General features: G+C 35.2%; 1 protein-coding gene across 1 annotated transcript; it reads right to left on the bottom strand.

The window, feature by feature from the left end:
- Positions 1-10,996: 10,996 nt before the first annotated feature.
- Positions 10,997-12,216, bottom strand: LOC149424564 (uncharacterized). Its single transcript, XM_089631413.1, has one exon. The coding sequence runs from the start codon at positions 12,132-12,134 to the stop codon at positions 11,643-11,645; it is 492 nt and encodes a 163-aa protein (XP_089487539.1). The 5' UTR covers positions 12,135-12,216; the 3' UTR covers positions 10,997-11,642.
- Between the last annotated feature and the right edge of the window lie 359 nt (positions 12,217-12,575).

Below are 12,575 nucleotides of genomic sequence, written 5' to 3'. Positions count from 1 at the left end.
AATTGGAGTATGTTGTGAAGGTAGTGGGGATGAGAAGGAGATGCGGAAGTATCTGGTTATTATGAAGGATCTGGTCACCAAACACGACCAAAACCGTGGCAAGCGACGTTTCAATTCTCAATGGTGGTCTTACACCAAGGCGATACTGAGAGTATCTGCCACTCTGGAACGTGCCGCATATACGCCATTTATGATGAATTATACAATTGGTCCAAAGAAACGTAACTATCTCAATGCAAATTCTTTTTTTCAAACTTTCTTCCGGCAGGAAAAATATGTGCACATTGTATAAATGTGAATAAGAAAAATACATTTCATATTTGAAAAAAGAATCTTTACTGAATCATTTAATTGGCCACGGAACCGGAACGTACAAACAAATTATAACAGACTGATGAAATAGTCACTACTTGTGTATAGCGGATAACTGACTTCCGTAAAAACAAAATAACTTATTTTGATTATCACCTTTTATTATTGTTTCATAGTGCTTTCACACAAACGAAGTATTGAATTCCGTAAGTCTAAACTTAAACTTTAGGGTGTACAGTTTACACCCGCGCTGTGCAAGGGGGTTCCCTACAGAGCATCGGAACCTCCCATTATTATTTTTTTGTGTATTTTGTAACAATCCACATTGTAAATATGCAATGCTATAATAATATCATTTTATTGATTTTCAGATTGTATTGATTTATTAGAAAACCAACACTTTGTGGTAACATACAATGCAATAAATACACAGTAAAACAGTTTCCCCTGAGCCAATTGGATCATTACGAGGGAATCATCGAACATAATTGTTTGACTTTGATTCTAGGAGACACCAGCCGATCAGCCTCAGAATGTTATTAAAGTTAAGTACCTACGTACGAGTACTGTATTTTCTTTCATTTTAAAAATACCTTAGTGAGGTATCTACCCGAATGTACGTTGGATTAACGAACAACGCGTTATCACTTTATCATGTGTATAAAGTGTAGAGTGTAAACGTGTAACGTTATCACTTGTTTTCCTGCTAGCTGATTTTCTTTTTTCCCCCTGCGTGGCGTATGTCAATGTCATTTATATAACCATAGCGACAACAACGGCCATCATTTTTGTAACCGTATTACGCAATATCCATCAAGGCAAATGTAATTAATAATTCATTTAGTACCTTTCAAAGGTAAATAAATAACAGTGTTGACCCTGTAACAATATTATGAATCAATTCCAAGTATCTCAGTTGACAATCCCCTCTTTGCTTACGGACTTTTTAATTGGAATAATGCATAATTCAGGTGAAAAGAGTGCGGATAATTTTTTTTTTCATTATATTCTTAGGGAATTCCGTTATTTCCGGATAAGCACATACCTAGGTACCTGCTTGTTGTAGGTCACTTGACCGCGCGCGCGAATGGACCTTGTACCTACCAGCTTTCTGTGGGAAGGCTTGACCGGTCAATAATAGATGGTAATAATAAAAAAGTGTTCTTTATTCATTCAACGAGCTAAGATTAAAATCTATCATAGTGAGATTATCAATGTCTATGCTGGGGTTTATCCGGTGGTTATAAATTTTCGTAGATAGAAGGTACACGGAGAAAAATGAGTATTGCTAATTGCTATTGGTAATCCGGTTAAAAACAGGCAGTTTCCGGATAAAATATTAGGAAATTGAATAAGTAAGCCTAGTTTTCATGCACCTGCATTTGCCTTGTTAATACATATGTCGAAATGTGAAAATATTATGATTTTTATGAACACGTGTTCCGAGAAATAATACGTTCGTATTTAACTAAAAGTTTATTAGGAAACTAATCAATTCATTCGTTAAGGGCCTGCAACCCGTTATAACGGGATTACGAATGATTTGAGGAGATTCTTAATAAATTAGCTATATTCGATATCGTATGTCCAAAGCTACGAAGATCTGTTGTAGGTACCTCTACCAAGGAGAACGTCTTTTTTATGTCATAATAATAATATTGATATTATTATTTGATATTATAATATTGACTGAAAACTGTCAAACAGAATTATCAAAGAATTTAAAAACCTATTTTTTTCAATTTCTCAACTTTTTTATTCTGAGTTTCGATATATCAATATAATAATAATAATAATATCTTTATTTAGGAAAGTTTACACATTACAACTATACATACATATTATGGTGTACATTGATTTGTTACTTTTATGTTTAAGGTTATAAAATTTACAAAAATGAAGAACTATTAATACAAACATAATATTGTGAAGGTAAGAAGAAAATAAAAGTACAGTTGAGGTTTCTCAAATACCGCCTCACTAGGCTAGCCTGTGTTGAGGCAGAATTTTTCGTGTTACTTCCTAGAACCTTTGAACATACCTATACTTGTATTAAGAAGTATTCGCTCAATAATGTGGTGACCTCAATAACTGCGAATTTGGGTGAATGTACCGGTGAAGGCCCTATTCTTATTTTTGATCCAAATTAAGTATCATAATTTAAGACAAGACAAGAGCTATATTAAAGAAACTATGTGAGTTACATGTACTCTTTGCCAGTAACGCCTGATTGTTTCACCTTATACGTCTTGGTAAAATATATCTAAAATTTAAAACTACATATTTGATTTATGCTATCAAATTAAATTCATTATTTTGTAAAAACCGCTTTTAAATCTTTAAAATTGAGATAACTTATTCGAAATTGTCGCGCATTTCCAGAATACAAATAATCGAAGCATAGGAAAGTAAAACATAGAAATGTTGAATGAATTTGTTGAATGAAAAAACAGACTTCTGTAAAGGCAATAAATTATTGCAAAACTAATAAAAGCACTAATCTTTCAGTCGAGTCCTAAATAATTGGAGAACGTTTGAAAAAAAATTTGCAAAATGTTGTAGGTGTATCTACTTTTGTAGAAAGCTAATACTTCGCACGGAGAAAACTTACTGATATGAAATATTGTTAATTTATTAAAAATCTGATAAAATTATACATTTTCCTATTAAAAATGGGACTGGAGACTTATATAAAATGATTTGACTTATATAAATTACATTAAAAAATCAGTAAAGCACGAATATGTTATGAGGAAGTCGAAAAACGTGTTCTTCAAAATAATAATAGGGCACCTGCGTGAATACGTGTTCAGATATATTCTGATTACCTAATATTTTATTGGGAAATGATCTTGCAGTCACATTTTTAACAGTATTTTCATAAATAAGAAATCCGTACTCATTTTTCTCTGTGTGGTGTAATGTTATATATACAGGGTGTCCGGAAACTCGTAGTAAAAACGGGAAACTGGTGAATCTACATCACATTTGGAGTCGATTTTGTAGTATAATTTTTTTTTTATTTGAGCTTTCGTTTTCGAGTAAATCGAGTCAGAAGTTGATTTTTTTTGATCAAATTCTTATAAATTATTACTGAAGATCAAAGTACCCAACTAGTTAAAACTATTTGAAAGTAAAACAAATGAAGAAACTCGGATTTGAAGCATTATTTTGAAATCACCCTTCATTTAATCCGGTGTAATCATAAAATATTTCTGCTCTGCAGGGTTAAAACATCTGTTGTTCAACCCTAAACACCAGAAAAAACTTTAACCCTAAAATAGTCGAAAAAATTTTTTTTTTGTGAAAATGCTCAAATCAAAAAACTTTATGTTTATTTGGGTTCCCCATGTGGTATAGATTCTCCAGTTTCCCGCTTGTACTACGAGTTTCCGGACTCCGTGTATAATCAATAAACAATACCGTAAAACAATGTAAAAGTTTTATTTAAATTGTAGATGTGGCAGCCCTTGCTCGTGAATGGCATTCCCCGCAGATCACGGACTATGTAGGACCGGCGACTGGCGAGAGACGTCGTGACGCATGACGTCGGTCCTCCTCACTCATTGTGCGCGTCCCGCCGCCCGCTGCCCGCTACCCGCTACCGCAGTCGGCAGTCGGCATGCCACTGGCACGTGATACGTGACGTAGAATGTTGTTTGAGTAGGTACTCGACTTTTTGCAAGAGTTTTGACAATGTTGAGTATTGTGCCTAGATGATTTTTCTTGGACACAGATTTCAAAGCCACAAAGTTAAGATAATATTTTACAGAAAATCACTATTATGTGGTGGATGTCAAAGTGGGAAGGGGCGCTGAGGTTATTATTTCTAGTAATACCTACCTACCGTACATAAGGAAATTAGTGTGAGTTTATTTATGACATCAGTCATAGATCATATGTGCCCTATCAATGTGAGCCTGCTCTCAACACAAGCGTTCCTAGTGAGACAGGCACAATACCACTAAATAACTCATAACATATTATATGTTTAAACAAAATCTAAGCCAGTGGGGAATTAAAAAATATCGTGCAAGTCACGCTTATTGTGAGGAGTAGCCCCGCTCTCTAAAGGGTTCACGAATCATTGAGAAACGGAAGCAGATAGGTACTTACAACAACTAGAAGCCACAGAGAAAGCAAAAATAAAGAAAGTAGGTTCATGACTTCTCAGTGCTGTTAAACAGATTCAAAATAGTACTTACGATACGAAATGGTACCTATCTTCAAACCTATAACAAACACCCTGTCTCGGCTTCCAATAATTCCAGATCTCGGAGGGATGTCAAATGAGGGCAAGCACCCGGTCTGATCCCCAAAATGTCTAATAAGACTGTCTGCTCCCGAAGGCACAGTTTTCAGATTGCTTCATACAATTTGTAATACAACAATTAAACACAGGAAAACAGGTATTTACGAGTATTATACCTACGTACAAGTTGCTGTGTAATCTACGTCATTCTATTCAGGATTCAGGATACAATGTGGGTGCTTACCCCACGTGATGGGACATAACAGCATCCAGGTACCGTCATCTTTGGTTGTCAAAAAGTGTGAATGATGTCACAACGATTCTATTGATGTCGTTTACAAGAAATGGAGAAAGGTTATTCACCGGTGCTCATCGGTAGGCCTTCAGCAGAAATGTCAGGTATAATCGACGCCAGACTTTTCGGTCAGATTACGCATAGTCATCAGACGAAGAAAATCCCCAAATCCTCAATATTTTACATTTTAGATCAATCAGTAAAGTAGATGTTTCATCGTTTACACATAAAGTTTGTCATTAATTGTTTTTTCGCTGAAGCGGTATGACAATCAATTTAGCTAATTGATAATTATTTCATTACGCTATCAATTCAATTGAAATTGATAATACAAAAACGATTTCTTGGAATAGATAGAATAGCTGTAACCTCACACGTGATATTTGTTTTGTTTTATTCTCATTTTGTGTGGTAGGTACTAGGTACCTACCTACTTATCAAATATTGTGGTTTTGGTACCTACCTAACGAAAACTCATTCATACTGGTTTTTTAGATGTCAACACTTCAATATTCAAAATCAAATATGGGTGTAAATCTTGAATAATATTTTTTGGAGAGTGGCTAGTGGCAAGGTTAGAATAATCTCCCGTTATTTTCAGCCTACGATAGAGAAACGTTTGTTAAACAGATTTTTTGATTTCCAAGTGAATTTGAAAGTTGTTAATTTTTATTAGTTTTAACTGGACGGTGAAGTTTCATTGAAAGAAATGAATTTTCTAAATAAAATTGCTTATCAAGTAATTAAGTAGGTATCTACCTTTTTTTTATATTAACTCCACACAAGAGGCCCTGAAGAAAATAATTTCCCTCAGGGCCTATGTCATCTTTGGGGATGCTGTGTGGAGGGTCTTTTTGTGGAGAGGAAGGAGTGAACATGGGTCTTGAAGAGTCCCATGTTGTAGGAGGGAGGAAACACAGAGGCCGGCAGCTCGTTCCACAGCCGAGCTGTTGAACTTAAAAACGAATCTTAGAAGCGACCCGTTCTCATGTGACAAATGTCAACCGTGTACAAATTAACGTGAACTAAATTGAACGTACCTAACAGGTACGTTCATTATGAACTCGCCGTTTTGTAGATGAACGAGTTATTTAAAAATTTTCCCAGTAGAATCAAGACCAGTGGCGGCCAGCTAATATGTGCTCCCGAGCGCCGAACAACCAACAAGATTTCCGACATGGCTAATCACAATACGAAACTCGGTTCGGTTATAATATCTCATTCAAAAGGTACCTACTTATTAAGCGCGCTTAACTTGCAGACCGACTTTGACTTGTGCCATGTTCGTAGCAGTTCGTTTTCGATTGCGATCCAAAATTTAACTGCTTTGTCGCATATTCTGTGGAACAGTCGAAAGCGTGGGTCCATACCATTACATACTATTCTTTGCAAATAATACCATATCAAGAACGGCGTTCGGAGTTTTACCACCACATCAGAAGGAACGGTTTATTCAGTAGAAAGTTAAACTAAAACGCGTATGTTTGATATTATTGTCGATATCGTTGTTTCAATTTACCATCTGCTATTTTTCAGCGAATGTTACGCTTCTTCGATACAAGCATACAGGATAAAACTTGTCATTAAGAGATGAGTGATGGTCAGATTACTTATTATCAGTTCAGTCAGTACTCGCCGTTGCCAGGCATTGTCTCTTGAATTTAAAACTTATCTTACTCTGAGAAAGTTTTGAAGTTTAATTGCAGGTTATATCGATCTTGTATATCAATTATTAATAAGGCATATCAATTGCATGTTATACTAATTTATGATTACTTTTGTGTTTGTTCAACGTATAAATTAAGAATGAGTTTGAATGTGGAATACAGAATAATAGGTCGAGTTTTGAAAACAAAGTGATAATAAAAAATGCCGGTCCACCTAAAACCTGAACTGATAATAAAACAAGAGTGCAAATCTGGATCGAAGAAGTTTACTCGATCATTTAACAAAACAATGTATAACAAAGCTTGTAGCTCTGTGCATGTGATCAATTGAATAGTTTATTTTGTTTTACGTGTTTAATTTACGATGTTGATTCAGTTTGGACAATCAGCGGTGTTACTGATGTAACTCACCTTTCTGAAAAAATCAAAAAACATAATTCTTATCATTTACATTTACAAAAAGTTTTGAGCTTAAAGGTTTTAGGAAAAGTTGACATCAGAATGCAATTGGATTCAGGCTACCGTGCCTAAGGTAAACACCATAATGAGCTATTTAATAAAAATCGATACAGGTCAAATTTCCCAGAACATGATTTCAATGTGACGCTTAAAACGTATGACTTCCTAAATAAAGTTCAGTACCTAAAAGGTAAACTCTGTGCAATTTACGCCCGCGACGATTTTTCAAAAGCTAACGGCGCTTTATCAATTTTACAACTTTTTTATAGTACTTGTTTATTAGAAGACTTTCCCGAGACTGTGAAATTACTAAAACTTTTGTGCACCATTCATGACCTTTGGAATGACCTCAGTTGAAAGCTAAAGATGTTTCTCAACGTTAAAAAGAATAAAATCTTTTAACACGTTGAGCCAGGACAGACTGAACGCACTATCAGTGTTAAGCATTGATAGAGGTCTTTGCTAAACAAAATGAACAGAGAATAGAACTTCTTTATAAATAGGTATGTACCTTTATTTAATTTATTTTATGACTTAATGTTGTAATCCGGTGAACCCCCACATATTTTGACCACCGGCCGCCACTGATCAAGACCATAATAATGTATTTATTAAATTTATCTTTTTTGTAAATTATGATGATCACATTCGTTGAGATAAAGTGAGCCCCAGTCAACCGGATTGACATGGACGGAGGTTATCGCCGGGCTATACGATAGATACAATGAAATAATACCAAATATTAATTCTGCATACGATTCAAGTCAAATCATAACAAATAATGATTATTGTGTTGTCGCACGGAGAAAACTTACTGGTATAAAATATAAATTTATTAAAAATATATTAAAATAATGGTTTGCAGTCCCGTTTTTAACATTAATACGAATAATTTGAAGAGATTTTTAATATAGAAGCAATATTTTATATCAGTAAGTTTTCTCCTCTAATTTTCTCTTCCAATTATTCGTATTCCGGTTAAAAATGGGACTGCAGGCCTTTAACGAACGGATTGACAGATTGCGATGTTGGATATTTTCGGATTTCGTCATTGTGTAAGTACTATCAGGATAAACGCAGGTGTATGAACACACGTTCCGAACTAACTAACTAACCATCACGCCGTTTCCCCGCAGGGGTATGCAGAGAGGACGGACCGCCAAACAACTCGGTCTTGGCTCACACTGCTTGCCTCATTCACATTCATACATACTCTTCTATTATTCTGACTCTTGACATGGCCCGACTCAAGTATCTGATTCACTTGCCCAAATCATATAAGCGTCCCTTTCTTAATCTTACTCATTACGTTTACATCAGCGTTGCAATATTTGCGGATCTCCACATTTCTCGCACGATCATACATGGTTTTACCACACATACGCCTCGGGGATCTCGTTTCTTCAGCATTCAGTCTACTTTCATCATTTCTCTGCCAGTTCCATGCCTCACTTCCATACATCAGGGTAGGTACCAGCACTCCATTGTGGACTGCTAACTTCACTTCTTTGGACATTTTTTTGTTGTTGAACTGCGTTCAGTCCTCCATTAATGGAGTTACCTGGATTTACCCTTCTTTCAATATCTCTGTCAGCCTTCCCATCTCTCGTAAACATACTTCCTAAATAAACAAACTCATCCACCTGCTCCAAGTATTCCTCATTCACAACTATATTGCACACTGCATGTTTTCGTACTCTCTCTTACACCATAACTTTAGACTTAGGTACTTACAATTATCATTAACTCATTCTTCATACATACTTCGTTCATCCTAGACACCAAAGACTGGAGATCTTCCATCCTGTTAGCAATCAGCACTGCATCATCAGCATACAACAGGCAACATACTTTCAGATTATTATGAATAATTTTAGATACATTATGAATGTACTAAAAGTTTTTTAGGAAACGGCATGCTATCCTGTTTTTGACAGTGCAATATTTTAATGAATCAGTAATAATCATTTTTCTCTGTTCGGTGGATTGGAGGGTGTGTTCGGTGGTATAACATACATCCACTGAATAAATACCGAAAAAATAGATGAAAAATTTAACTTACTTCAGGAATACGGACACGCCCACAGCACACCGTGTGCCTGAAGTAAGGTCATTTTTTCCTTAGATGGATCGCACTTATTGTGCACCCAAGTTCGAGTCAGTATAATATATAAGTACAGATCATTTTAAGACCTAATTTGACACATCTATAAATAGTACGAAACAAAGTCACTATCTTCTGTTCTTTAGTTTTCACCATAATTATTACGAGGCCATTTTTTATTTTACGTAACTATTTTTTTCACCTACTAAAGTGGGTATGGTATAATTGACTGAGGGTACCGACCTCTTATTTTAACTCGATTGTTTGACATATCCTCTGTCTGTAAACTTGTTTTAACGTTCCTTTTCCGTTTCAAGATGGTGGTCGTTTTAATGGTTCAGTAATTAGTCCACGCCTATCTCTTCTCCATCTCCTTCCCCTCCCCAATTACCTCAATTGGGGGTGCTATAGTCTCATTGGCTCCACACAGTTGGGACTCTTGGACGGTTTCACATAAAAGGTTTAGGATATTTTTTCAAATGTGAAATCGTTGTTCTTATTTGGATTTTCTTGGACCTGCCATAAGAAAGTTTGAAAAAATAATTCGTTTTTCTTTAGACAAATTGTTAAATGGTTTATGATTAAGTAGGTAGGTATTTAAGTACGTACGTACTTACACATCTTATGATTTCAGAAGAAATTTTGGTTCTGATTTATTATAAGAGAAAATAAATTTAAAGAGAAATTTAAAATATTTTTTTACGCGAGGGATTGTTCAAAGAACTACTAAAAATGTAATATTATAATATCTACTATTTTACATAACACAAGCTTTGGAACAAAGACACCACAAATATCAGGTAATAAAAGCATTAAACAATCTTTCACGCGATCCAAAAAGTGAGGGAAACAATAAACACTTCAGATACAAAATTAAAATACGGATTAAAGAACAAAAAAGGCAATATTATAATAATGTAAAAGATTAAACCAAACACAATACACACAAAAATACCTACATACAACCTTGCCTCATTATATTTGCTGATTTTAATAATTTTTTTCATCCCCGTCCTTATTATTGTTTTTTTTTTTTAATTTCATATCAGTGTTGTTTTATCTTATTTCATCTCAGTTTTATTTTATTTTATTTCATCATCAGTTTTATTGTATTTTATTTCATCTCAGATTTATTTTATTTATTCATCTCTGTTTTATTTTATTTCACCTCAGTTTTATTTTATTTATTTCAATTTAATAGTTTATATTATTTTTATTTACTATTATTAAATTGTAAAATGGAGGCCTCAGCACGGTTAAAGGGTACCAATTGAGGTTCTCATTATCAAAAAATGTTTAAAAATATGTATGTTGTATATCTAAATAGTTTCTTACAAACTATAAGTTTTCGCCTTACCCTCCTTCATTATTTCCACTTTCTCCAATATTTTCGATGATATAGGTTGTTTTAGTACCACTGACTGCGAACAGTTTTATATTATGGGATTGACTTATACATTAAAATTAAAGTAAAACAGAAAATAACACAAGAAGTGCCAAGTGGGCGTTTTTCTTGATTCCAATATACCTAAGCCCAATTTGTACCTATATTTCCATACAAAACTGTGTTCAACCATATTTACGAAATTCAAAAGCGGTGGCGATATACAATTTCAGGCAAGTGTAAGAGAGACAGACCACGTGCAGAATTGTCTAGAAACGAAAGGTACTAAGTCAATGATACAATATTGTTTTCATACTGATTTATATAGAAGGCACTTCTGGTTTTCTTCTTTATTATATGATTTATCTTATTTGTATGATACTTACATTCCTTAGTGAAACTGAGACTGAATATACCTACTTCTCTATCTTTCATATACATAAAATCATCGATAAAACACGAACCATTCAGTTTAGGATAAATAAAGTAAAAATACATTCAAATACATAGTAAAAATGTTCTTTTATTATAAAATTGGCGAACAAGTATAAAATTCCTTAAAAATAATTATTTTTTATAAATATGATAGTTTTATAATACTTTACAATAAAGTAAACTTATTCATGTTTGGATACAATTAAATATTAATTGTTTATAAATTAAAGTTTGTTCAATATACACGATAATATTGAACTCAAGGATTCAGGATATTATACTAGCATTTTTGTATGTACCTACTCCATCCAATGTAGTTTATACCCATATATGGTAAAACTGCAATGCGCTGTATCCAATTGAGTAGATATTATATCCTGTTTGTTTTAATTTAAATAATGTAGTTAGCACCAAACGATACGTACAATATCATTTTTATTAGGTACACATCGATGACTCCACTATTCCACTTGCATCCTTGACGCGTATTGATGTCAAGCACCTACTGAATTAAACTATTTTAAAAGTACACTTGATCCACTTGCAATAACTGCGGCAATCGTCGATTCTAAAATGCGTCGATAACACATTCCCAGAATCTGAATCACGTTTTATCGGCGAGTAAATTCAGTTTCCTTGGTATTTATTTATCAGTGCCTTTGTCAAGCAGTCAACCAGCGTGAGTCACCTGCGCTGAAGCATGACACATCCACATGACTAGAGGCTGAGTAGGACTACACCGCTATGGCCTGTTGATGTGGGGCGCGGGGAGGGTGAGGTCTACAGCTTGAAGGACTACTGTTACTACCATTACTACCACAGTATCTCGCCCTTTTCACCTCTTGTTTCTCGTCGCAAGGTCGCTTCACTGGAGTTGTTCTGTCACTATCCTTATCACTAACTTCTTTTGGCGCGCTGTGGGGCTCTTCTCTCAATCTAGAATCGAGATCGTCACAAAGAACTTTAGGTTGTTCCGTCACTCTGTTTTCACTTTTGTCACTAACGGCGAACTCTGTTGGGACGTTGACCCGACATTCAACCTTCTCGGAGGAAATGAGTTGCTGTCTGGCGAATTTGGCCTCCTCCATGAAGACAAGTCTGGCCTTCTGTAGGACGGTGGCCACGAGCAGGTTGCGGCGGAGGCCGCCTCCTCCCCGGCAGATCTTGCCCAAAGATAGTCCGATGAGGATCCTCGCCTGACCGCCCGGAGACTGCGTGGAAGCCATGTGTATGCTGGGAACTGAGGTGCTGAGGGTACTAGAACTAGACGCTAGACCAGACGCTGCCACGATCCGTAGCAGACTGTAGACAGTGAACAAGTGTGGAGGGGTGACCCCCGCTCTCCCATATATATTCAGTCGTGACGTAGATTCTTTCCTTCAAGAACAAAATAGCATGGATCGGCACGTTTGGTTCGAGAGCTTTAGTTTTATACATTAGGTATATAATTTTTCATTTATCGTTTTTTTTTTTAAATAATATATTTAGTTTTATCTATCCTTCAAAGTTCAAAGTCGTTAAAGTATGTGGAATTGAGACTGGCTAGCGTACAAGTCGTCTCATCGCTTTAATCGAGGTGCCTTCAGCACCACGTCATGCCTTGTCCGAAAATATGGTAACCAATCCATGAATCGTTGAGATCTTGTAGCAGGTCGTTTATGTAGACA

This window comes from Hesperophylax consimilis, chromosome 4 (genome assembly GCF_061612785.1).
Source record: "Hesperophylax consimilis isolate HC1 chromosome 4, BYU_Hcon_1.0, whole genome shotgun sequence".
Classification (NCBI taxonomy): domain Eukaryota; kingdom Metazoa; phylum Arthropoda; class Insecta; order Trichoptera; family Limnephilidae; genus Hesperophylax; species Hesperophylax consimilis.
Note: the sequence above shows the minus strand (reverse complement) of the source record. Positions and strands in the feature narration are given on the sequence as shown.

What these genes read in the sequence shown, in the direction of transcription:
- LOC149424564 (XM_089631413.1), bottom strand. Translation starts at nt 12,134, where the DNA reads ATGGCTTCCACGCAGTCTCCGGGCGGTCAGGCGAGGATCCTCATCGGA.